The 27,590-nt window shown below is 40.9% G+C and overlaps 2 protein-coding genes and 1 long non-coding RNA gene across 11 annotated transcripts in view; 1 reads left to right on the top strand and 2 right to left on the bottom strand.

The window, feature by feature from the left end:
• apbb2b (amyloid beta (A4) precursor protein-binding, family B, member 2b) overlaps window positions 1–4,163 on the top strand; it is a 54,532-nt gene extending 50,369 nt beyond the window's left edge. For all 9 annotated transcript variants that reach the window (XM_038713452.1, XM_038713445.1, XM_038713448.1 and 6 more), the window contains one exon: window positions 479–4,163. In XM_038713452.1, coding sequence (XP_038569380.1) covers window positions 479–649 — 171 coding nt within the window. In that variant the 3' untranslated portion in view covers window positions 650–4,163. The remainder of the gene's footprint in view (window positions 1–478) is intronic.
• A 599-nt stretch (window positions 4,164–4,762) lies between these two features.
• On the bottom strand, window positions 4,763–26,586 carry LOC119899215 (putative methyltransferase NSUN7). Its single transcript, XM_038713704.1, has 12 exons — window positions 26,544–26,586; window positions 24,716–24,898; window positions 23,106–23,164; window positions 20,709–20,845; window positions 20,107–20,259; window positions 19,191–19,374; window positions 18,521–18,731; window positions 18,217–18,360; window positions 12,673–12,774; window positions 12,308–12,425; window positions 8,686–8,806; window positions 4,763–5,916 (listed from the first exon to the last, which is right to left on the bottom strand). The coding sequence occupies exons 1-12, from the start codon at window positions 26,584–26,586 to the stop codon at window positions 5,047–5,049; spliced, it is 2,325 nt and encodes a 774-aa protein (XP_038569632.1). The 3' UTR covers window positions 4,763–5,046.
• Window positions 13,503–16,765, bottom strand: LOC119899055. Its single transcript, XR_005443698.1, has 3 exons — window positions 16,641–16,765; window positions 15,379–15,472; window positions 13,503–13,912 (listed from the first exon to the last, which is right to left on the bottom strand). It is a non-coding gene; the product is annotated as an uncharacterized LOC119899055 (long non-coding RNA).
• Window positions 26,587–27,590: the final 1,004 nt, after the last annotated feature.

The raw sequence follows: 27,590 nt of genomic DNA, 5'->3' as shown, positions 1-27,590 counted from the left end.
TATTGAATTACAAACCACTGTAATAAACCTGTAACACCTTTACAGTGTTTTTACGTTATCATTATGATGTCCATAATCGCAACCCAGAATGCCCTCTGTGGTGTTTCTGCTCTAATGCAGCCCATTTAGTGGAGGTTACTCATCTTCCTCTCTGCTGTGTGTGAGTCACAAGATTAGTCGACTGCTGGCCGGGATATTGATCACACATCAGAACTTTGGATATACGGACTCAAACACGCGTGCACACACACACACACACACACACACACACACACACACACACACACTAAAACTGATTCACGGTGTCAAGAATAATCAGTCATTACTATTGATCACAGCTAGCAGCCTGCACCAATCGAGCTTTCCCGTCTCTTTCTCTCACACACACACCTAGTCGTATACTCAGCAGCTGTAACTCTCTATTATTTACAATATGACTCTTTCTTTTTCTTTCTTTCTCCCTCTCTCTCTCTGTCAGCTGCGGTATCAGAAGTGTTTGGTGGCTCGACCCCCCTCCCAGAAGGCCTGCGCCTCGTCACCCCCCGGTGACTCTGTGTCCCGTCGGGTCTCGACCAGCGTAAAGAGGGGCGTCCTGTCTCTCATCGACACCCTCAAACAGAAGAGACCCGTCACTGAGTTGCAGCAGTAAATGTGGTTAAGCTCTACCGACTCCCTGCCACAACCCCCAGTCACCATGGTCGCATCGCCGCCAAAACCCGTCACCAAGTAACCATGAAAACACAGCAAAGCCCCAGGGTTTGGGAAACCCTGTCACAGTTCCTTCGCTTTTCTGGAGTAAAATTGGAATTTCACCTCAAGAGTTCATCAGCTCGAGAAACAACTCGAATCCGTTTCCTTTTAAAAATAACTAAGATGTATAAAGACTCTTATCTGACATGAAGAAGGAACAGAGAAACACCAGAAGGGTGATCGTAAACGTGATAGTGTACATAGAAGTAACTCTTACCCCCCTCAGCGCAGAGAAGGAGTGAGGAGAAGAGAGCAAAAAAAACAAACAACTGAAGAAGTAGGAAATGCTCCTTCAAGCACAGCACGTGTGATAAGCAAGCTCTTTGCTGCCCAAACCGCTTATCTCTCCATGCTCTAATTGTATTTGTGTCTGTGCCCGTGCTGCCAGCATGACCTTGCACACCTGACCACACCCTCCAGTCATTCACCTGGTTGTCCTGTTAGTCCCCCCACCCCCCCGTCCTTCTTTGTCATTGTCCTCAGTAGACTGTAACGTGAGGTGGATGGAAGGAAGGAGTCATGAAAGCCATCGTGTCTGATTTTCAGATATAGATAGATAGATAAATAGATTTGTCAGTCCACCCACTCTCACACCTGCTCAACTGATCCTGCATGTACTTTTTATAGAAAAGTGAACCATTCTAGACAATATCAATACACTGCTGCTGGTTTCAGAGACTGAAGGGGCAAGAAATCCGAAGCCACTTTTCTTTTTCTTATTTCTTTGTTTCTCGTCAAATGTGCAAGAATCAGCTTGGGCATCGACGAGTGGTGACCTTTCACCCAAAAAAAACCCCTTCATATACTTCCTGTTGTTGTCTTTATTTTTTTGTCATCCTTCAGAAAATGATAGCGTGACGGAGGAAGACATGCAGGGATTGGTAGACACTGCTGCTCCAAACACAGGAGACATCAGCATGCTGCTGCTCTTTGATACACATGCTGGAGAAGATTTGACAGGTTATTCCTTTAAATCCCACCTCAACATCAGTCCCCAGAAACTTCATGTCCACTAACTAAAGAAAGGCTAGAGGAATCATGCAGAGGAGAAGACTGGAGGAATGTGGCGATTTGTCCACAGCTGAGATCTGAACTGTGAGGAGGTGAGAAGGAGAGTGGTGGGTTTCACCTCCACCCTCAGCTGTTTTTTGAGAGGAAAGCCAACTGAGATATGTTGACTCAACCCAACAGGACTGTCCTGGGCTGCTATCTCTCTGTCTCCAGGGTTCTGTTCACTTGAATGCATCTTCTTTGTTTTTTTCATTTCCTACTTCCTTGCTGTTTGTCCAGTACCACGAGATCACTCGTCGGTTTTCTGTAGTTTTTCTCACACAAATCTCAATTCTACACTGCTAGCTCCTTATTATCGCATATCTGACAAGACAAGCTTGGATGTATGGTAATAACTAACAAAGTCCTTTATTACGACAAAAATCATAAACACATTTTACCCCCTGGCACTTTTCTTGATGTAGGACAGCAGATTAATACTGAACCTCCTTTGCTAAACCCTCCTCCACTGGACAGCGATTGTCTAATCAGAGTTTTTGAACCGTAACTATGCATGGGCCACCCTGTCAAGCTCTTAAATTGCTCCACATGTTAAAGCTTGTGCAGGGATGGTAGGAAGGGTTGTATCTTTTATTTTTTATTTTTTTTAATAGCCTTTCCCAAACAGTAACACAGCTATGTGTTTTTCTGCTTTAACATAAGACGCTAATGTTAGCATGTCCGGCTAACTAGCTTGCAGTTTATGTTAATAAAAAAAAAAAAAAAAAGTGAAAACAGCTCAGTTCTCTCTATAGTATGGATGCTACTATATCAGAGTTAAGGGTAACTTTAGCAGCTTTGTCCTGGTCTTTATTGGATTTGAGGATGTTTCACTCAAGCAACTCCAGCCAACCCTCTTCCTAAAACCTTGAAGATCTCGTTTTTTGAAATGTTGAATGTTCATGTTTGAAAATATTAACACTTAAGTATAATCTAAAATCGGTCTTGCTTGTCAAAGTATGTACTTTAAGCAGGCAAAGAGGGTTATAATAAAATAAAATGAAATAACAGTCTGAAATTATTTTCTTTTATAGTTATTTACTAGTGCTAGGGCTAACTAGCTCTACATTACAAGAATGTACAAGTCTTCTATATGGATCATCAACCGGTGAGGAGGCTAACATGTAGCTTTAGCTTCAGTATTTTAGCAACACATTTTGTATGTAGCCATCAAGTGCATATACCATAATCTAAAGTCAGCCAGAGACGGGACTCATGGAGCTAACGTTAGCTTAATTAGCCAAAATCGACTGTCGCCGGTTAGAATGACAGTGAGAAGCTGCTTTCGTTTATTTCTACATGAAATCAAAGAACCATAATTACTAACGACTTACAGATCTGCAGACCTCATGTGTGGCGTGAGTGAAGAATAGCTAAAGGGGAGGCGGGGCTTAGCGGACAGTGAAATTGTTACAGCTGTAGGTGCATCTGGCTCGTTGTTTCCGTATCTTGCTTCTAGCGTCTGAACTCCGCAGTTGACACACAGGTTGAAGGAACCAGGAGTGTAATTGAGATTCTGATGAGAAGATTCGGCCACATCACCTTCTTTTGTCACAAGGATGTTGAAATGTGAATGAGATGACAAAATCTATGTGTACATAATATCCATGTAATGTAAGATTTGGCATTAATCATTGTTATAAGCTACCTTTTCATTTTGAATGTCTGTAGTTTTCTGTTATTTTCTTGTAATGAAATGCCTTTTTTTGAGAACTCACCAAATGGCCAAAGTGTAAAATAGTGATATACATTGTTGTAGATAAGAAAAAAAATTACGAGAGCAAATAATGAAACAAGGAGAGGTGATTGGAAATGTTCACAGTTGTCAATTAAGTTGATACTGAATATAACTAAGTGATTATCTATGCATTCTTTTGATCTCGAAAAACAGAAAGTCATAAAAAGCCTTGCATGCCCTTGGATGGTTGAAAGAACGACTGTATGTACTGAACAGAAATATTTTTATTTTATTTATTCTATTTTATAAAGGTATATACTGATTTTATTAGTTGGGGCAAGTAAAGTCACTTGACTCTCTGTCATTATCTCAGTCCCTGGTTAACTCACAATGCTACAACAAGCGCCGCTTTGTAGGAACAGGTAGACAAAGGAATATATCCTCACCTTGTACAGTGCACTGAGAGCTGGGAGTCCACTGTTGGTCTGAACAGTTAACAGGATTGAAGAGGAGGAGGAGGATGGTGGTAACAGGACTCCCAGCATCTCTGTCAAGCTCACACACATGAACAACAAACACACCCATTTCCCACAGATGGATGTGTCGGCTTGCGTTTGCTGCTCACCGATTTGTACACTTTATCAATGTAACCAATTGTGAGAATAAACAGCATTATAAAATAGAACAGCCGGCTTTTGTGCATCTGTGTGTGTGCAAAGTTTTTATGCCTATGAGCCCTCTTCACAGGTTTCAGTCTGTCCAAGAGTGATTTCTATCCTTCTCAGATGGACAGAATAGTACAAAGATTTTAAGATAATGGATAATATAAGTATGTATACAGGTGCAATTCAATTCAGTTTTTGGTTTTAATGTAGTTGCTTATGGCTTACAGCTCATGGAAATTGAAATGCCAATATCTCAAAACTATTAGATTTTTAGAATAACTGATTAATAATACAGAAACGTCGACCTGAGAAGAGCTCTAATCGGCTAATTAACACAAAACATGTAAAGGTTTCCTGAGCCTTTAATCTCCCAGTATGTCTCACAAGGGGAGTATGAAATAAAAGACCCTCCACTGCTCCCCCCATCAATTTAGGTGACCCTACTTTGGGCTAAAAATAAAATACAAAACCCTAACCCCTTTTCAGTTCAGTTCAATTTGGCATTTTCTTACTAAGAACCATAATTCAGGTTCATTTTGATTGACTGATCGATTAACTGACTAATCACTTCAGCAGTGTTTATGTGTGTTGTATGACGAAGTCATACCCTGTGCCGTGGGATCTTTCACATGTTTATTTCTATTAAGCTGCCATCTTATGACGGGAAAAAAAACGAAATACAATCTAGTACACAGTCAAATAAGTAAAACATGCTTCTCTAAGAATACATTTAATACAATAATTACATTTAAAAAGAATTTTTTTTTTTAAATAATGTACTTGGGGGTCCTTTATGATCTGTAGTGTCAGAACATGCTAGTAGTTTAATTTACCACATCAGTGAGCATGATCTCCACATTTCTATAATCCAGGCAGAGAGACGGAGGTGGAAGATGCACATATTTAGGTGAGCTGAGAGGGGGAGGCCCGTGACAGACGCTGAGATGGAGAACTGCCATTCCTGCTGCTTGGGGAGCTGGAGGATGGGAAGGAAATGGGTGGCAGGACAAAATCTGCATGCTTTGACATGATCTGTGTCTCCACCTCTGTTTTAGGTCTGACCACCTTTCCCCTGGCCTTAAACAGGCTTTGTGGTTGAGCTGCATCCTTGTGTGTTTTCCCTGCTCTCTCAGGCTCTGTGTTTTGTCTCTGCACCTGCTTGGAGGCTGCATGGGGAGTGGGTGGAGCAGGACGGGCAGGGGAAGGGGTGCTAGAGACAGTCTGCTGAGATTTAATTGCTGGATTGTCACTTATCTTGTGCGCAAGGGCTGTGATTGGTGACAAGTAGTTGGAGGGTTTTGCAGAGGACATTAATGACAGTGTGAGACGAGGTATTCTTCGCAGTTTACTTTTTGTCAGACGCCTCTTGTGATGCGGTTGTTTGACTTTACTCTTTGTTGGTTTCTTGTGGCTTTCAGGGTTATGCTTTGAGACTGTGGTCCAGTTGGTTTGTCGTTTGACCTTTCGCTTACTCCCTTTAAGCCCTCTCCTCTTCTTTCCTCCCTTACCCCCCAAATCTTCCTCCTGTACCTCATCTTTTTCCTCCTCACTACATTCACCTTTCTTCTCTTCCTGTTCTGAAGAGTCGATTCTTGCCTGCCTCGCTTGGTCTGGGGTGGATGAAGGTTCGCTGCTGGCTGAAGCTACGCGATTCTTCCTGCTCTTTCCCTTTTTACCAGGTTTTGATTGTTCAGGAATTATTCCACCCAGGAGGCCCTTTGCTGCTGCCCTTGCCAGCACATCCTGGACTGTTTCCACCTTGGTGGGATCTGCCTAAAAAAGCAAGGCCAGTTTAAGATTTGATGTGAAGAAACAACACATTAAAATTACAGGCCTCTAGAGTAACATCGCACCACGGAGATCTATACAACAAAACACTGAGGCTGTAGAAATGATCCACAGTTATTAAACTAACCTGCAGAGGAAGAGAGGAGAGATCGCAGGGGTTTTGATGGCTTTTAAATCCCAGCGGAGCAGAGTGTAGGAAATCATTTGAAAGGCAACACAATAGTTACTGTCACAACCTACTTATCTTTTCTTCTCCTCTTTCTATGTGAGAAAACAAGACTTTACAACCACGCTAGCAGCTCTGTGAGGCCATAGCCTACTTAGGCAATGCTAACTGCATTGTCAGCATGGTAACAAGCTAATGCTTAGCATGTGTAAGGTTTACCATTTTCACCATCATAGCTTAGCGTGTTGGCATGGTAACGTTTGCTAATTAGCACTAGATGGAGAGTACAGCTGAAGCTGAAAGGTATATCAGTCATTTTACAGGTATTTGGTCATAAATAACACTAGATGATCGTAAAGAGAAGCAATGTGACTACAATTCATTCAGAGGAACACGTGAATGCCTGTAGCCATACATTCATAAGTAGTATTTACTCCGTTTTCTTGTGATAACAAGTTTGTTTTCTTGAGTTATTTATGCCATTATCTTGGGAAAACACAGTTTCCTAATCTCAAAATCTAAAGAAAATTATCCTATTAACTCAGGAAAACAACATTTTTTATTTCGAGATAATGACATGAATAATTTGAGATCTCGAGAAAACAAATTAAATTAACTCTTTATCATGGGAAAACAGAGTAAATAAAATGTATGTATGTATGTATGTATGGCCTCTTAGAGCTTCGGTACATGACAATCCATTCAATACTTGTCAAGACATTTCACTGAAATCAACAAATGTCAGCCTCATGGTGGAGCAAGAGGAAAATTCAGGGGATCACCAAAATCTGTAGGCTTCATCCTCTGGGGTCCATAAATGCCTGTAGAAGATTTCATCCCAATCCATCAAATAGTTGCTGAATTCAGTGTGTGGCATCAGCAAAGCAATAAACAAAAAAAATAAAAGACAACATGCTTGGTGGACCAAAGTTTTCCATCCCTATTAAGTAACGCCGCTTATAATTTGTTGGCTGTGGCTGAAAAGCGGGCATACCCATGGTCATATTTATCATACTGGATATTTCAGGCTGAAATGGGGCACTAACCATCAGACCAACACTGCCATTCAAAGCCATGTTGCTGCATAATAAATAGAAGTGAAGAGAGTACTCATAATATGTCTATGTTTTACAGGGTGCTCAGTGTGATTAATAAGATGAACTGAGTCAGAAAACAAGATGTGGCCAGTAGGTTCTTCAACACCAAACTTCTTTCTCTATGTGTGCATACGTCTTAATCTGTTGTGACATTTAAACAGTAGAAATCCCTTTAAATCTCCTCTAAGCTTTCCTCTTCCCTCTCTCTGTCTCAATCTCCATACAACATCTCTTCTCTAATGGAAGTTGAATGATGTTCAGCTCACTGCTCAAAACATTGCATTGGTTAATGCCTTTATCCCATCAGCCTCAGCGGTATGAGCAAATATTAGCATGCTAACACACTAAACAGAGATACCCACTAAACATCAGCATGTAGCTGACAGCATTTAGCACAAAGCATCGCTGTGCTAGCAGTACAAACTTTGTTTCTCTTTTTTTTTTTTTTTACTGTAACAGCATTATGAGTCATTTAATGGAAAGGGTGAAGATTACAATATACTAGAGGCATGAAAGATGGCAGCCTGTCAGATCTGTTTACAGATAAGATTTTTTTGATTTCGAGGAGGCTTCCTGTTGCTATGCCCCTTCTCTTTCTCTTTGTTTCTCTATCCTGCCATGTTGTCTATTTCAGATGCCTTTTAATGATCCTCTCTAGCGCAGTTTGACTGGGTTGGAGAGCGGCAGTTAACCTCCCCAGAATTGTCACTGTAACTACATCTGCAGCCGCAGCTCTGATGTGATTTGGCTCACCGTAAGAGTAAAATGTCAATTTAATTAGACATGATGATCATTAGATTTAAAATTATTGCACTGCCACCGGACAGGTGGGCAAGACCTGCCCCCTGTGTGTGTATATATGTGTGTGTATTGATATTAACACACATACAGGCACAGTTCCCTCCCTGCACCATTTTTTCGAGCTGCAGGGGATCAAAGGAGAGCAGCATCTCATTCCCTTGTGTTGTATTTTTCTTCGTTTTATGAGTGGAGCAACGGCAAAGAACGAGGAGGGGGCAAATAGATGTAGCAACGAGGTGATGCAACAAGACTGGAAGGGGGGATGGAAAAATTCAACAGGATATTATCCATTCATCTTTGCTGTAAAATACCGAAATATTTCAGGGGCTCAAGTGTATTTCATCTTTAACTCGTCTCTTTTTTTTATGGAGCATTGGAATAATGCTGCAGTGTTTCAGGGAGCGCGCGTGTGTGTGTGTGTGTGTGTGTGCAGACAAGCAGAGCCGACCGACCTCCCAGCAGACAGACAGTAAAAGATTGCAGCCTCAGCACTACTGGAAGGTCTCGTTGCAAAGCAATCACACACACACACACACACACACACACACACACACACACAAACACACACACCACAAAATCGCTGTTCCCTCTCAACATTCTAAACACAACCTCACCCCCTACATTTCACTCTTTTTTTTTTTTTTCCTTTCAGCCTCCACGTCTTACACATTTCCCTCCTTCCTCTCTCACCTGTCGGGAAAGCCGCGCAATGAAGCAGCCGTTGGTGAACTCAGATGTTTCCAGCCTGAAGAACTTGGAGTCAGTCGTGTCTCCTGCCTGGGGGTTGTCTGGGAAAATCGGACCGTTCACCCTGAGAGAGCAGCAGAGCGGCTTGTGTAAAAGTTGTTGCTGACAATAATTCATGACTGCCACATTAATTCAGAGAAGTATTACTGTAAACAAATGGCAGTATCGCACAAAGGAATTGGCAATTTCAGGAAATAATAATAGGGTACAATAAATTCCTTTGACAACCAAAGGCAGCTGGTGAGAACTTTTGTAACTAAACTAATAAACTGATGCACAGTTCTTCTACAAATAAACAGTTTTTACTTAAATTGTAGGCACAATAATGTTAGAAGTTCAGGGTCAACTTCAGTGCAATAGTATTTATACACAACTACTGACTCTTGGTGTAAGTGGGAGGGGCGAGTTGGTCCATCAGTTTATCTCTAGGCTCAGGAAAAGCATGTTTACGCACCCCTGCACTGCCAGCTGTCACTGCTGATTCCTGTATATTGTACATCTGGTGTGAGTGTCCTCAGCATTATACTGTATATGTTGGCAAACGTTGGTTAACAATTCTCAGCGGACCAAACGCTCTCTAAATTCTGTTAAAATATGGAGAGGATGTTCTGATACGACCTTCATTCGCATTACAATTCTCAATGAAAAGCTCTTTTTGGAAGCAAGGCACATTTGTTGAGAGTGCACTTGCTGCCATTTTAAGTGGGGTGACCATTTAAAAAAGCAACCCAGAGCATTATTATTTCCAGAGGTCCAGAATTTGTACTTGTGGGATTATTCTAATGAGTTTGATGAGCTTAAAATATTATAATTTTAAACAGTTGCAGTGAAGTAACACTAGCCTGAAAAGCAGGATTGGCCTGCCCTCTCTGGTTGAAAGCTTCCCATCAGCTGCACCTCTGAACAGAACCAACAGCAGTGATGTGACAGTGTACACTTCTACATCACTGCACCAAGGTGAGAAGATAAGCAAAAACAATGTTTTGTCACCAAAGTGTTTTCTTTTAAATGTTAATAATTATTTTTTATTGAGAAACTATACAAATGAATACAGACGTCCTCAGATTGAAATTAGGAAACAATCACAAAAAACAAACAAACAAAAAAAAAACAATACAAACACACATCGTCACTCTGCACCCTGTCCCAGGACTTCCTGCAGTGTAATATTGTTGAGGCAATAATTAGTAGTCAAGATCAACTCAACCTACTCTTTCAAGGTACTGGAGAAGGGGATCCCAGGTTTTATTAAAGTGTCCCATTCTGTTTTATAAGACAAATCTTATCTCTTTTCACAGGTGCAACCATTTCTTAACCATTTCTTCCAACCATATTTTAACAGAAGGGGCCTCCGATTTCTTCCAGAACTGTAAAATAAGTTTCTTTGCTACAATTAAAGCATATGATAGCGGTTTTTGTCGACATATTGTTAATGAGTAGATGGGCTCACCGCTGTACTTAAACCATACAACTTTGAAGAAGGCAAAAATATCAGGAAATAAAGCGTCAATGACGCACATAATTATTCATAAAGGTAACTGAACAGTTTACTCTGTTTAAAGACACACAATGTTTGTTTTAGTTCCTCCCTGTCCCATTCTTCCTTCCCTGATGTTTAAAAAAATGGCTGTCACACTCAAGAATGAAGAAATTACTTTTCTTATATTTCTTAGTTTTGATGGATCGCAAACTTGTTATATACAAGGGAAGCAATTTGGTGGCAGTTTAGAAGATTAGCATGTATGTTAGTTACTGTGCACCTGTGCCACCTGTTCTGATGCAAGCAGTGGTGTTTTTGAACTTCATTGAATTCTAGTACTGTAAACACAGATGTGAAACAGCTGCTGGTCATCTCATCGCACATTGGTAAGTTAATAAAAGATTATTTTTTTATTATTGTATTTCTATTAAACCAAATATAACATTTGGATTTTGTTAAGTGGGTGGATGGTAGAAAATTGTGAGTTGTGTGGAGCAGCGAGCGTGAAATAGAAATCTTATCCACCTGATTCACCCCAACTGTAGGATTAACCACTGTCCCCACGGTTTCCGCTGCTGATCCTTTATACTGTCATCAGCCTGGTGACTGTAACCTCTCTCTCTCTCCCACACTGTGCATACAGTATATAGCGTATATGCGGAGATATGAGATGCCTTGTCATAATTACTTATACTCTTTAAGATTTACATTATATGTATTGCATGATGCACAGCAAATTATGTCGTCCAGCATCATAAGAGTGCGAGAGCAACTTGCTAAACTGCTGTTAACTGTTACATGGATTGCCATGACATTTTGTAGACACTCAATGTCCCCAGAGGCAGGCCTCCCCGGGGGGGGGGGTTCCAAACAGTTTCACGGGAGGCTCAGTAAATAAATATTAAGGGGTTATGGTTAAGGATAAGGGGTTGATGATTGATGGATGGATGGATGGATATAGAATAGTCTAAATGTGTATGATTTGGTTAAAGAGATAGATTTGGGGAATTTTACAGTTTTTCTCATGTTCACTTAATAAATTAATAAATGCCGTAGGACAGACCTTTATTATACTAACAAAATTATAAAGGCAACACTTTTGTTTTTGCCCCCATTCATCATGAGCTGAACTCAAAGATCTAAGACTTTCTCCATGTACACAAAAGGCCTATTTCTGTCAAATATTGTTCACAAATCTGTAAAAATCTGTGTCAGTGAGCACTTCTCCTTTGCTGAGATAATCCATCCACCTCACAGGTGTGGCATATCAAGATGCTGATCAGACAGCATTGGTATTGCGCAGGTGTCACCGTAGGCTGGCCACAATAAAAGGTAACTTGAAAATGTGAAAAATGACCAAATACCTGCAAAACTAATGACATTCTCAGCCTCAGCTGTATTTTGTGCTAATTAGCAAACGTTAGCATGCCACACTAAGATTGTGAAGATGGCAAAAAATTATACTTGCTTAACTTCAGCATGTTAGCATTGTCATTGTGAGCATGTGGAAGTTAGCATTTAGTTTAAAGCACCACTGTGCCTTCAGGAACAACCTTACAGAGTTGCTAGCAGGGCTGTAGATTCTTAGTCATCTTATTTAGATTAAAGCCATGCGGGTTGGTTTTATAAGCTGACATCTTGTTTGATCTCACTGAAAGTAATCACCTTGATGGATGGACATGAATACAATAATCTGACTGAATCACAGTGACAGTCAGAGCACAATTACTCAGCTTCAAAGTAAATGTCCAGTTGATGTAAACTTTAAAGCAGGTGCCATCACTGTGAGCTGACAGTCACCTGCCGCTCTCACACAGGCTGGTTGGGTAGGGAAGGCAAAAACTGGGTCTAAATTTCTTCAGCTTCCTGTTTTCCTTTAAATGCACACTTATTGCTTTATGTATGATCTGTAGTAGAAACAGTACGCTACGTGACTAATTTCAGTCGGTTTCCTCATAACATTTGAGCCAGTGGACGAGTAATGAAAAATCTGATTGCAATATCAAATACCTGCACAAAGAGAGAGCAGATGTTTGTGTGCGTCTGTGTGTGTGTGTGTGTGTGTGTGTGTGTGTGTGTGTGTACCTGAAGGGCAGCAGTTTGGGGTGACTGTGTGTTTTCCCTAACACACTTTTCACCAGCTGTTCGTTTTCCTCAGGATACACTGAGCGTGTGCAGTAGACCACTGTCTGAACCTTTGGGACTAGGAGAGAATACAATGTGCAAAGAATAATCCTCTATTCTGTCCTTTTAACACTGGCATCTTATCAACAGTAGGCACAGAAGGAATTGTAATACAGACAAAGTTCTTGTGTTTGTGTATGATCTCCCCTGACCTGACATAACAAATGTATGACTCTGTTCACTGAAATGTTGAATGTATTGTCTTTTGTTGCTTGGAGAGTGGCTTGAAAAATATGTGTCTGTGTGTGCTATGAATAAATACTTACAGGAGAGAGTGTGTGCTAGTAGTCGTGCCTGCTGGGTGGCCATTGTGTGTATTTTGCTCTGGGATACAGAACCGTAGGACAAGTCTGGCAGCAGATCCCAGTCTGTCAACAGAAAAAAATCATATTTGGGAAATATAATGGAAAGAAACTACCACTTCATATTACCATCAATACTAGTTCCAGCCCTGAGAGAGATCTTCTTACATTTACATTTATTCATTTAGCTTTTCTCCAAAGCGACTTGCTGCTATATATACAGGTGCTGGTCATATAATTAGAATATCATCAAAAAGTTGATTTATTTCAGTAATTCCATTCAAAAAGTGAAACTTGGATATTATATTCATTCATTCCACACAGACTGATATATTTCAAGTGTTCATTCCTTTTAATTTTGATGATTATAACTGACAACTAATGAAAACCCCAAAATCAGTATCTCAGAAAATTAGAATATGGTGAAAAGGTTCAATATTGAAGACACCTGGTGCCACACTCTAATCAGCTAATTAACTCAAAACACCTGCAAAGGCCTTTAAATGGTCTCTCAGTCTAGTTCTGTAGGCTACACAATCATGGGGAAGACTTGACAGCTGTCCAAAAGACGACCATTGACACCTTGCACAAGGAGGGCAAGACACAAAAGGTCATTGCTAAAGAGGCTGGCTAGTGTCCAAGCACATTAATAGAGAGGCGAAGGGAAGGAAAAAACTTTAATTTTGTGTACATTACAAATATAAATTGTACATTAAAAGGTACAGCAGCATGTATCACATATTGACAAAAATACCTTCAAATTAAAATAAAATCAGTAAAATGATGACATATGATCAGTATTACTGAAAAGTACACTATACACATCTCATCATTAATGTTACCCAGGGCCCTTCATACGGTTCGGACTCTGGGCACGGCTCAGATGACCTCACGGCAAGCCATCCCACTTCTGACACCATATGCGGCCAAATGTGAGAGCAGTCATCCTACCCAGATTCAAACACAGATCTACAGAGTTCCAAACATGCAACTTCGACAGCAATGCCAAAAAGCCAGGCTCGCTGGTATGGCAGTCCAAGCGCTTACTCAACTGTAGTGAAGGTACTCCGTCACAAGCACACAGTACAAATGGTGGAGCCAAAAATGTCACAATCCTTATCCTTGGAGCGGAGGATGGGTATCTTTGATTAGGATTCGTTGCATTTTCACTATGGGATTTCGAAATTGCTTTATCACACAGCATCTGTGGAAGGGAAAAGGAAATATTTTGTCTATATCAAAGCAATATTACCTCTAATTAATTAACAACCATTGTCAGATTTTTTATTTTGTTTAAAGTTGCTGAAACACAATATGACATCATGTCTAACTGTTCTGATGCTGACAGAATGACAGCGTAAATGTGGCGGGGGAGGGGGCGGCTTTAGCAGGCGATATGCTGAATTTCGCTTGCCTGCCGAGAACTGCATGCACTTCCAAATACTGCTTTTAAACACTATAATTTTCTTTGTGGGGTAAATGATTCAAAATGTTTCATGAACGTTTAGAGCTGTTGATATTTTATTAGCTACAGTTAGTCGAAGCAGCATTCCTTGAGATTTAGCAATAAATATGTGGTGATAACCGAAGTTGATCAATGAGCACAGCAAAGAGTCTTAAAAGGTCCTATACAGGTGGATGTATAATTTGGCAGAACAGATGATGTAGGCTAATATACCTGCCGAGATTTGAGTCCACCTCTTTTCTCAGCATAAAAGGGCGTTACCACACATCATCTAATTCTCGGCAGGCAGGCAGAATTCGTCCCAAAACCTGGCACTGCAAAACATCACCATTACATAACATTACCTTGCGGGAGCAAGGCAGTGGCAGGCGCCGAGTCTGGTGCACGCGGTTTCTCTGGCTGCACAAAGTTGCAACCACCTTTTGCCTGATCATTGTTCTAAGCTCACATTAAACTCACGCAGTCTACCGGAGGCAGATTATGTCTGACGGTGCTGTTTTTATACCCCGCCCCCGCAGTCGCCTGCATCTCACATTAGACTAGCCTATCAAATTGGCGAAAGTCAGCCGCAGTCATCTCGAACGCACCTATTGAATACCAGTTATGAATAGAGTGCTATCTTCGATAGCTGTAGGCCCATTCTAAAGTTAACATAGCTATCCTTATTGGCAAGTCTCCTTACATGCTCGCTAATAAATTTTTTAAAGTGTGCAGTGGGAGTGACCGAGTGAGGGGAGCGAATATGTGCTGTGCAGCACTGCAATTAAAATGGGTTGCCAAATTTGCTTGGGCGGCTGTTAATCTACCTGGGCGGCCCGCCCAAGTAAAGCTTATGTGTGGGAAACACTGAGGTGGTGAAATGATTTTCCACAAGGGACCCGTCCCAGTAAATGCACAGTTTTTCCATTACAACATAATCAAAACATTACATAAACACTACGATGCATTCAGCCAAGGAGCTGTATAAGATAAAATGTTATTAAACAGGTACAACAAATAACACAAACATACAGACTTGCTTAACAACTGTTCTGTCTACATGTCATTTCACATTAACACAGCAGTCAATTTGTGAAGTACAAAAGTAGACAATTACTTAATGTATAACAATATTTTAAATAAAAATATTTTTTCACAAGAAAGTCTGACCCTGCTGACATGTATTGAGAGCAAGACCAGTGATCGCGTGCAGGAGCCAGACATACCTATGAGCACATTGAGCTTGTGAGGGTCCAGCTGGTCCTTTGAGATTTTCGTAGCCTCTGAGCCATCTGAGTGAGGCAATGATCCCAGGAAGCTCTAAAATAAAAGAAATGCAGTTGCAAATGAGATATCATAAATATTCAGTTAGGCCAGTACTTCCACCTAGTTTAGTTCTTCATTTGCGTTTCATTCTAAACACTGTAATTCTATACTTATAGCAAATCTTTATTATTATTCTTTATTTAATTTTTTTTTTATTTGAGCTAAGGCAGCAAATTCCAACTCTGGGTTTAGCATGAACTTGGTTAAAGTTGGCAAAGGGTAGGTTCAACTTTAAAAGTTGAATACAGGATCTATGACCATACAAATGGAAAGTTGAGCAGTATTTTACATAACATCACAAGCGATTATATCATGTGGTCAGGCATTAAAAACATTATTTCAAGCAATTCTCACATACCCGTGTACACTTTAACATTGCTGTTATAACTGAGTTATTGGTCACTGTAATAATTACCCCTCCATGGTTGCAGTGAAGTGAAATCTCTAAAAAAAACAGTGTACCTTTAGAAGATATCCACTTTTGAATAGTCTAACGCAGATGCTTAGCTGATGATTCATAGTAACTTCAGCTAAACTTTAGAATGAATTTATACAAAAATGACAACTGTGGTGACGTCTTTACAGACTATATGGGCAGGAATAATGATTAGTGACCAATAACTTACTGTAAACATGGACATGTGAGTATTAAGGTAGACAATAAAAATGTGAACCTATTCTTAAGCACACAGACAGCAACACATTAGCTGCATTTATTACTCTGATAAAGACTTCACTGGTCATTTTAACAGTGCAAAAGCAGAATTGAGGGCTCATCCACACACATGCACAGGCCTGCCTTGTTAAAATCTCATGCATCAAATTCCAGCAACAGGTTACTGAGATTGTTGATTGTTCCCGAAATTTTAGTAAAATTAAAAACTGCCGTTCAGCAAAAAGCAATACATTACTGTAAGTAATTTCGTTTCTTTTGTAACACGTTACTCCCAACACTGTTTAAGGCAGACGAAAGTTGCTGTCTCGATTATGAAGCTATTAACATGCTAACTAACGTTAGCTAACAAATATATTAATCCACGTGCTAGCATTAGCTAATGCACACCAGAGCTATCCACCAAGTAAAATATTTCCAAACCCAGAATGAGCTCAACTTTAGCTAACTTACACAATTGTGTTGTCTCGCTAACAATAATAAACTTACCAAGAAAGACGATTTTTGCTGGCAGTCTCTGCGTCTGTCCTCTCCTGCTTGTAACTTGCCAGTCACGCCTCTTTAGCTCTTTTCACATTTAACTTCTGCAGGGAGCTGACCGATATTCTTCTCTTCTGTGTTCTTTTCTTATTATCTTTTGAAAAATATATTTTAATGTTAAAAAATATGTTTTAAAAATCATACTTCTGGAAATCAGGCTGAAACATGTGGCAATTGCATAAATAAAACTACTGAGTGGTTGCATTTCCTTTGGAAATCAAGGTCCCAGAGTCTGGAGGAAGAGAGGAGAAGCACAGAATCCACGTTGCTTGAAGTCCAGTATAAAGTTTCCACAGTCAGTGATGGTTTGGGGTGCCATGTCATCTGCTGGTGTTGGTCCACTGTGTTTTCTGAGGTCCAAGGTCAACGCAGCCGTCTACCAGGAAGTTTTAGAGCACTTCATGCTTACTGCTGCTGACCAAGATGCAAATTTCATTTTCCAACAGGACTTGGCACCTGCACACAGTGCCAAAGCTACCAGTACCTGGTTTAAGGACCATGGTATCCCTGTTCTTAATTGGCCAGCAAACTCGCCTGACCTTAACCCTATAGAAAATCTATGGGGTATTGTGAAGAGGAAGATGCGATACGCCAGACCCAACAATGTAGAAGAGCTGAAGGCCACTATCAGAGCAACCTGGGCTCTCATAACACCTGAGCAGTGCCACAGACTGATCAACTCCATGCCACGCTGCATTGCTGCAGTAATTCAGGCAAAAGGAGCCCCAACTAAGTATTGAATGCTGTACATGCTCATACTTTTCATGTTCATACTTTTCAGTTGGCCAACATTTCTAAAAATCCTTTTTTTGTATTGGTCTTAAGTAATATTCTAATTTTCAGAGATACTGAATTTGGGATTTTCATTAGTTGTCAGTTTTAATCATCACAATTAAATGAAAAAAACATTTGAAATATATCAGTCTGTGTGTAATGAATGAATATAATATCCAAGTTTCACTTTTTGAATGGAATTACTGAAATAAATCAACTTTTTGATGAGATTCTACTTATATGACCAGCACCTGTGTATATATCAGAGCCCGCACGCCTCTGGAGCAACTAGGGGTTAAGTGTCTTGCTCAGGGAACCTGGGTCTCTCACGCCAAAGATATGTGTCTTAATGGAGGAGGAAAGAAAGATAGCTCGTTACAGAGAAACGCGCCAAGAAGATCTCTTTAAGTGTACAGCTTCCTGCAGCACAGTCTATTCCTTAAAATCACATACTTAATAATACCACAATAATTGCATACATTAAAAGGAAATACACATGTATATTGTATTTCATTTGATTTCTTTGTTTGATTTGTTTTAATTTGGGCATTTTAAATCTTCCATACATGACTGTGCCACACTGTGCTGGAGGGCTCTCACGTGTACTTTTAAGCCTTTTCTCTGCAGACTTTCCATAAATCTTTTGGGAAGTAATTAACTACAAATTCATCACGTCATGTCAAGTCTATGAGGGTTTATTGCCGGCTCATGGTGGACATTGTTCCATCTCTTCCTCCCTGATGTTACGTACCTCCATATTCACTGTGGATGGTGGGCACAGGGTCACTGAGGGCAGAGGATGAACACTGAGGCAGCACCATGATGGCCTTTAAACGATGGACAGCGGCGTTCCTCTCATCCAGACCACAGAACGCTTCTGTCAGGACTCGCACATCTACATAGGACATGAATTCAAGAAAGTCGATTGAAATGGAAATGTTCCTTCAAGGCTCCAAAAATGTATAATACACATAATACGCATAACACACTTGCGTAAACGTTATCCTTTGTCAAGCAACAGAGCTTTTGTCCCTTTTGGACCTTTTATCACTCACTTTTGATGTCCATTTGTGTGAGTAGTTCTTGTATCTCTTCTATGTGTAAAGGTGTGTGATCAGCACCACACACCAGCACTCGGCCGGAGCGAGCAGCGGCCACGACAGCTATGTGCGCCACAGTCACTGCTGAGAAAGACCCCACCACCAGCACGTCGGCATTTTCAAACAGCAGGGGGCGTAACACGCTCACTGCCACACACACACACTCCTGTCCTTCAAAGAGACACACATGCAAATGTGCACACACGTTATTTAAACTTTTTCATATTCTTAAAAGCTTGTTGTGTGATGCTCCGTAAGTAGAGGAACCAGGACATTGGAGCAATTTATGATGAATGGCTGGCCAGCAAAGATTAGAAGAGTATCTTTATTTGCTTTGTTGGTGTAGTTTATTGTTTGATATATATTTTCCCCACTGAAAATGATCTAATCTGAGCTTTATAAACCAGCACTTGCACTTCTGCTTAAGTATGTAAAGAATTAGTAATGTACTAGTAATTCTACATAATTTGGACAGTACTTTTCCCACCAGTCAGTCTTGTACCTGTCTTCTAAACTTATCTTGAAAAGCATGCCCCTGAGAGAGGAAAGCATGTTTCTCATTAGTGAATTTTACCTACATTTAGCTCAATTACACACTTCACTACACACACAAATTCATGTGTACCTGTATGTAAAGTGCTTGTGTAACTGAGAGGCTGCTGTGCTGGAGCAGAGCATGTTGCTGTTGGGAGAAGACGAGTGTGTCTGGACAGAGAGGGTCTCTGCAGAACGTCGACCCCCCAAGGTCCTTCATGTTCTCCACTTCACACAAGCCAGCGCTTTGTAACGCTTCACACACTTCCTCAACACTACAGAGGAGAGGGGAGAGATTAGATTAAACATCAACACTGTCCTCCCCCACATGCAGAAGAGGATACTTACAACAAATATTGGAACTCAAATGCATCAGTGATCAAACCAAGTGAGTGTTTACTCCAAGGGTGCGGCAGCATTTAGCTTTACATCAACAACCACAGGAGCACTTCTTACCCTCAAGCTGTAAGAATGCTGAACCTTTCGGATAGGCCCCAGTGAACTTCACTCATTATAAACCTCATACTGCAACCCCCCAGACACTTTGTTAAAGTTTAACACTATTGTTTATACTGACATCATGTGCTCCCATGCACAAGATAATCCATAACCCCTGCTGGTTTACACCCAGATAGACTAGATAATAGATTATATGTGTGGTGTCCGGAGTGTGCCACAAAGAAGAAGAAAAGGGAACCGCTGAATGTAGAAAAATTTTTGCTCAACATGTTGTTAAATGAAGGCACAAAAAACACAAAAAGGTTTGGACTGGCAGCTGCCCTGGAGTACAGCCTGTTTCAAGAATGGTGCTCTTCCTCAGGCAGCATCTTTTGGAGTGTGTAACCACAATAATTATAGACCTTTAGAATAAAGAATAATATTTCACAATATTTGAGCTCTGCAAAATTGAAGGCAAATAGAAAACGAGAGCAGAATAAATTTGCAAACAAATGTGAAATAAACCAATGACTGCCTGGCCTGACATGGCCCTCTTCCTGAGTGCGTACCTGGTCTTGAGAGTATTGACCCATGCGTAAAGTGGTAGACGTTTTGCTCTGTGCTGTTTCATCCTGACGGGGTCAGACAGAAAACAGGAGACGCTCTGCAGATTCTGTTTCACTCTGCAGCGAGCAAGAGATGCTGCCAGCTTGGTCTTACACCTGTTATAAACAAACACATGCAGACACGTTTGTTCCTCTGACCCCGTGTGGACATCTCATTGACATAATGCATTCCCTAGCCCCTAACCCTAACCATCACAACTACATGCCTAACCTTAACCCAATTCTAACCCTATTATTCGTAGTCTTAACCTTCAAACAGCCCTTTAAACTTCTGGGATCCAGCAATTTGGTCCTCACAAAGCTGTCTGACTCCTTAACTAGAGTGGACCCTGGTTTTGGACCCCACCCACCCCTAGCCGGATTTATCATGAACATACTTCATGTCACATTTACATGTCTTCAACCTTCTGTTTTGGTGATTTCCAGTCCAGATTTAACTTTACCTGATTTGAGAACATACAGCTTGTGAAACAATTTCAAAGTTGCATTAGAAATAAACTTTTGAATGCATGACATTGAGACTTGACAGCCGCACCCACTCGCACCTCTGCAGACTGCCCTCCAGGTCCCTGACTTCCTGCAGAGGCTCCTCCCCTTCCTTTGTTGAACGTTCGCGCAACAAAAACCTTCGGTCTTGGAAGTCAAACAGCATCACCATCGCCAAAGGCAACAAGTCGCCAGACTGCAAAACAACATCATCATCACCATCATCATTATTGTGTATATCATAGTCATAATCATTGTTTCATCAGACCTTTTTCACTGCAGACATTTTGACTTGTCTTTGACTTTGTTATCAGGTAAAGCCAAGGTGAAACAAATTTAGCAAGTGTCCCAGTAAGCAATGACTGTGGCCGAATAGTCTTTTTTGCTTAGGAAGGTTCCTAACTGACTGAAATGACCCGGAAGTGGCAACCATGATTAGAGCCGGTTGAGTTCTCTAAAAGCTAAGGAAAGGTGCTTTCTTTTCAGCTTTAGCACAGGGTACAGTAGACCATCCTTTCAGAAAGGAAAGAAGATAATGCCATCCCACAATTCCAGCAGCAACATTTAAAGCGACCCAGCATTGTAGTTTCACCACGGCAGACCCACCCAAATGTAGGAACAACAGACCACCTATTTTATGCTTGACACGTGATCCATTAAAGTATAGAATTCCTTGCATGATAAGCTCCAAAACCATAAAGGGAAATAGATCAAATCCATCCAGTTAGAGTCTTGAAAAACAAGCATACTGAATTTGTAGTTTACAATATCATCATCATAACAAAATACTATACACATAAATGTGGTGGAATGCACTAAAAAGATTTATTTTCTCTACTTAAAAATTTTAAGGTCGAAGCGCCCATACCAGGAAACTCTATATAGGCTACTTACTTCTGAATATAATTTACTCTGGCCTCTTGTTTAATTCCTTATTTTTATTTATTTATTTATTTTTGTTTTAGATTGCCTTCCCCATTATATTATTCATTTCAACATTTCAATCCTTTTTGTTTTGTTTTTATTTTTAACGACCATCTATTTCTTTGTTACTTCCTAGAGTAATTGATGGTTAAATGTACCCTATGTATAGGGTACACTGAAAACATCCTTCCTTAAGATTCTGTGCTGGACAGGAAACCTTACTTTTTTGTCCCTGTACTTATCTTCCATGTGTTGTAGACAATGGTTTTTAAAGCCTGGAGTAGGCCCCAAGTGCAGTCGGATTCTCTCAGCACTGCGGTTGTCTTGAGTTTTCCATCGAGGTCAAGGAAGAGCAATATTTTTTTGAATTTTCGACTGCAGCCAATGTCTGCCGTGAAAAATGTCGATTATAATCGACTTCAGTGATACTGTCACCGCCCATTTCATCTAAAACCTGCATTAATATCTTCAGCCACTTGGAGGCAGCAGAAACACACTGTGAACCCGGACAATTCATCACCTTTCTAAGTTGATATGGCGAATGTGTCAGCAAACAGTTGCTTATTTATGTCCAGGAGATATGGAACAGCATTCATTAGGAGGTGTGTTTCCATCCACTTGATGAATGTAAGTCCAATTTTCACTCTCTTCTAGCTCAGTTTTTGGTCTCTACCAACTCCCGAGGGAAATATCCGGCTCTGTAACGGCTAAATTCTCTACTGTAAGTTCACCAGCTCGTCGCTAACTGTGTCTGTGTGCTGTGCTGAGCAGGTAGTGTGGCACAGTGTGCTTTTAGATGGCTGCTGCATCTATGGGTTTGTCACTTCAAGCTTTTACATTACATATGAGTCACGCCATCCAAAGTATTGATTATAACATAACTGCCTTTTGGAAAACTAATGATAAGCAGATTGTTTTCTCACACTTCCCTTTCTATGTTTTATAGCCACGTACACACTATCCTTTGTGTGCGCAGGAGGTTGAATATGCAGTAAAGAGGTGTGTGGAATTACAAAGAGCTGTGTGGCAGCTTTTATAGTCCTACTTGCAACCTAATGACTTGTCAGACTATTCTCTGTTTCACCCATCCCTCCTTAAAGTCATCCTTTACACACATACACACACACACGCACACGCGCACGCACGCACGCACGCACGCACACACATTCACATGCATAGGCGTGTTTCTTTGTCCATGTATGTGCCATTTCACAGTGTTTTATAGTGCCATTTACAGTCTCCCAGTTGGAGAGTGTGCCTGCCTCTCTCCTATGTGCATCATTTGCCACCTATAACCAGCCAGTCTAGGTACACATCTGAATACAAATGGGCTTTAACTGCATCCCCCTCCCCATCACCACGATTATACCATACTCTGATGGAGTACGTTCATATGGACAGAGGGGAGGCAAGATTCTTTTTTTGAAGACAGAAAACTCCTAGACAGTTTAACCATTGGTGAGTTGAGTGCTGAAGTGTTTTTAATCAGTTTTGAGTTTGTGAACGCTCATGTCAAACCTGGTGGGACTCACAATATGCTGAGAAGTGTGGAAGCAGCTGTCCGTAATGATGTCCTCCAGTAAATCTCGGTCTAGGATAAAAACAATGTCAGTATCAAAACATCAGCTGGATTTCATACAAGACACTCTAAAGCTAATGAAGAGAAAATGTAAAGCCTCGGTTAAACCAAATTAGACATCTCTGAGATTTCTGCATCCACACCAGTAGAATCAAAGTAAAATGCAATTTTATTCGTGGTTCTTGTTTCTTAAAAGTTTGGATGGCATAATTTATTCTTTTTTTAACGTGTTTTTCTTACTCCAGATAATCCATAGACCTTCACCCGTATTCATAGGCACTATTTCTAAGTAGAAATTAGATCCAGTGAAAACCTGTTTACAGCAAAGTCTGACGATTGTTTGGGGAAACAAGGACACACTGTTTCTGTCAAGAGATGCTGCTGCTGAATCTTTTAAAACAGCATTTTTTGACTTTTTATGGGCACTTTGGGGCAGTAGAACACACAACACTGACATAACGTTATCTCATAAAGTTGTTATGGCGAATATGCATGCAAGCAGTTGCTTATTTTCACAACTACCAGACACGTAGCAACATTATCACTCATTTGGAGTCATGTTTCTGATCATCTGACTTATTTAGGGCCAATATTCGCTCTGTTTTACCTCTGTTTTTGGTCTCCACCAGTTTTGCTTCCGCTGCTAATTGCTCCACTGTGTTTACTTTACTTTACTTTGTCTGTAAACCATTTGCTGGTTGTGTACAGTGTATTTATCAGAGCTTTTTTTTTTGCTGAAAACAGCTGCCTGCTGCTGCTGGAAATAAGGTTGGTGAGAGCGGTGAACCAATACAGTAAATTTGCAGGTCATAAAACCAATACATTGAGATGAAAGATGTCAAAATGCTCCATAAAGCTGGGGGTAACAGCAGAGTAAAATAATCATTCTCTGTGGGCTCATCACTAATATATATCAGTACAGCCTTAAATATGATTTTTTCCCACTGCTTTCAGCAAACACAGACCTACAAGTCCATTCAAGTACATCGTACTGAGGAAGAGGCAGACATCTCAGAGAGCAATGTCTCCACACCTGGACAAAGAAAAGCGAAACTATTTTCATAGCTAGATACTAGCCACCCCCCACATGTGCGGTGAAATACTGAATGTAAAACAGTGTGTGCTCACTGTATGAGTGTGTACGTGTGTGTGTGTGTGTGTGTGTGTCCATGGCATGCACTCCCTTATCACCTCCCATACAGACATCTGCTGTAACTTCGGCTCAAGTAATTTGCAGTCACATGGAGAAATGAAATGTATGACTATATATTATTTAATCTACAGGCTACAGTTGAAGCTGCTATTCAAAAGTGAATATTGGAGTTGAAACACGCTGCAGCTTCACTGCTATTCATTACAGAGATAAGGCCTCCTTATAAGAGGAAGGTGAGGTGCAGACGTTGCAGTAGATCAAATTAATTTCTCCCTGACTTTATGTTTAACCATCAGTCCGTCCTCACCAGGCAGGGTTTGTGGTTCCACTTAAATCTCGGCTTGTTTAAAGGTACGCTAAGAGTTTCCACAACTGCGGAAAACCATATGAGAAACTTCAGTAATCCATACATTTGAGTGTGTTGAAGGCGAGCTGGTAGGCCTGTCTCTCTGTGGTTTTGTCTCCGCTCTTTGGTAGTGGTGCGTCTGTCTTCTTCCCATAATGCAGACGTTGTTGCGTGACTGTCTTCTCTGTTTGCAGCTGCTGGAAAATGGCTGCTGCTTGCAAGTAGGTCTGATCTGATGGAGGGGAGTCTGCCGGAAGAGGGATTGATGGAAAATTATTGAAGTTTATGGGAATGTTAAAGCAGATTGTTTTTTGACAATTGGAGAGAGGCGAACGAAAACAGTAAAAGGTTTAGAGATTGGTCATTTGTGTTTTTCACAGCTTACATTTTATCCTGAACTCAGTTTCACATTTTGAATGGGTGTTTTTTTTGTTTTGGCTTCAACTGGTGCGTACAGCTCAGCTATAGGTGGCCCCAACCTGACGCCACATAAGTATATTTGAGAGCCTTGTCTTTTCACAATAAAAGCCTTCACATTGTCCAGGAATAAAGAGCTGCTTTTACCATCACTCAGCATGTTTGATCAGTGTACAGCCACACTTCTCTTAATAGTTGCTTGATGTAGTTTGAATATTAAGAACACTGTACCAGAAAAGAGGGTTGAATACTTATGAATGTGATTAAATATCCTCAGTAGGAGATAAAATATTGATTGAGAGTTGCATTTCATCTTGTGAAGGTAATGATAAATGAAGAGGAGGAAGAGGAGCTAGGAATGAGGCGGGCTCCATGTTGGTCTATTGGCTGTGCTCTTGATGTGAACTGAGGATTTCCTCCGTCACAGAGCTCGTATTCACATCCTCGCTGGAGCCCACTGTAAGAGAGGGGAAAAGTGTGTGTAGCTCCGATTACACACACACACACACACACACACACAAATAAAACAAACACAACAGCAGCATAGAGACCTTGCCTTTGTCTGCCATGATCACAGCAACAAAATCAAACACTTGTCCAACCCTTCTGTGAACAATTTTCAGCATATCGCTCACATTTATGTCTCTTTCTCTTTCACACTCCTGCCTGTTCACCCAACTAGCATCTAAACAGACACAAACATTGTTTGTTTATAGAGTTGAACCTGAGCTGTGCAAATGTAAATAAGACGTGTAGTGTTAGTCATGGCTGACATGTGATCCATCTTCCAGTTTCTGTAAATGTGAGTAGGACGCGGTGGGTAATTGGGCTCCTCCTGGTGCAATTAGGCGGCAGGTCAGATACATCAGCATGAATAAATAATGGGCTGCTGTCCGACCCTGGACAAAGGTCCACCTCTCACTGACCTGCTTAAGTCATCTCTATGCAACTGCTTCACACACACACACACACACACACACACACACACACACACACACACACACACACACACACACACACACACACACACACACACACACACACACACACACACACACACACACACACACACATCCGAACACACACGTGTTCGGATGACATCTCTTGACTTGACAAGGAGAATTGGCACATAAGGATTAACACCCAAAGGTGCAGGGACCACTAGCCTCTAATTAAACTGGATTAATAGAGAGAAACACAGACAGTGTAATCGGCTTTTACAGCGCTCATCAATGTTTAAGCACAAAGTCTGACTGGACCAGAAATGCGCAACGTGTCCAATAAGGCCATCAGGGCAAATGGAATAAATTAATGAATATCAAACAGCAGTGATTTAATGAGTGTGAAGCAGTTTCCTGTCCTCCGCAGGAGAAAGTCCACTTTAGAAGAGGTGGACAGGACAAAAAGGCTACAGCAGCTTAGTGTAATCTGCATAGACGATGATGGGCTGTTTAAAATTGCATAGCAGATCTTACCTTTGTCATTCAGAATCCTCCTCGCGGGAGCAACGCAGCTCATCGTCTCAGAGAAATGCAGCCTGAGCGACTATTAACTATCAACCACAAATGGGTATTTTCTGCTCTAAAGGTCGTCTCCTGCTCTGCCTTGGGTGCCATATATAGTGTCCCAGTGAGCTGGTGCATACTCACTACCTCTTTGTCACGCCTGGTTCTGTTCTGGAGCTTGCCGCCTCCTATCCTGAGTTTGAAACACCATGGCAACAATATGATAATGAAGAAGGCCTTTCCCCTCTGTGACAGTAAAATACATAATATACTCTGTATAAGACAACTTTTAACATTTAGACATCACCATCATGTATCATCAGTGCAAGACCTCCTGTAAAGACTTGCTCTTTCATGTTTGGATCCATTTATGAGGAAAAACACAAAAGGATCAAACTTAGCACCTGCTCTGAGAGGCAGTTAAAGAAAAGCTACGCGTGTATGTGAGTATATGTGTATGTTGGAGTAATGTGTTGTCATATACGTCAAATAGCATGTGATGCCAGTACACAGTACCATGTCTGACCAGTTGGACTTGTTGTAAACTTTATTCACACTGCGCCTTCTTGTCATGAATGACAACTGGGAGGCATCAGGCCGGCGCATCAGACTGAGACTGCCCCCTGCTGGACACTGCAGCGCTTCACACAGCAAGAATGTACCTAAGTACATTTACTCCAGTAACAAAGTATGAATTCGAGGTACTTGTACTTTACTTGAGTATTACCATTCTATGCAACTTTATACTTCTACTCCACTACATTTCCCTGACAGCTTTAGTTACTAGTTACTTTTCAGATTCCAATTTTGCATACCCTTTACATCTCTTTGAACGCAAACTCTAAAAGAAAGTTTAAAAACGGGTTGTGCATCCTTAGTTTAAACAAAACGACTCTCTCTGCAACAAAAAAGGCCAAATAAGTTGTTATTTGTGACCTCTTGCGCTATATAGTTTCCCCTCTGAATAAAGGTTTTTCCCATTTAGCCATGAAAAAAACCTTAATCAACCTAATGCTA

The sequence above is a fragment of the Micropterus salmoides genome, unplaced genomic scaffold (assembly GCF_014851395.1).
Source record: "Micropterus salmoides isolate LMB-PRFRI ecotype aquatic unplaced genomic scaffold, ASM1485139v1 Ms_hic_scaffold_12, whole genome shotgun sequence".
NCBI classification, from domain to species: Eukaryota; Metazoa; Chordata; class Actinopteri; order Centrarchiformes; family Centrarchidae; genus Micropterus; species Micropterus salmoides.
Note: the sequence above shows the minus strand (reverse complement) of the source record. Positions and strands in the feature narration are given on the sequence as shown.

Excerpts from the sequence above, each read along its gene's own strand:
- LOC119899215 (XM_038713704.1), bottom strand. The coding sequence starts at position 26,586 with ATGAGCTGCGTTGCTCCCGCGAGGAGGATTCTGAATGACAAAG. Across the intron at positions 19,375-20,106 it reads GTCAATACTCTCAAGACCAG|TGTTGAGGAAGTGTGTGAAG; the intron begins GTACGCACTCAG and ends TCTCCTCTGTAG. Across the intron at positions 12,775-18,216 it reads CATCCACAGTGAATATGGAG|ACTGGGATCTGCTGCCAGAC; the intron begins GTACGTAACATC and ends TTCTGTTGACAG.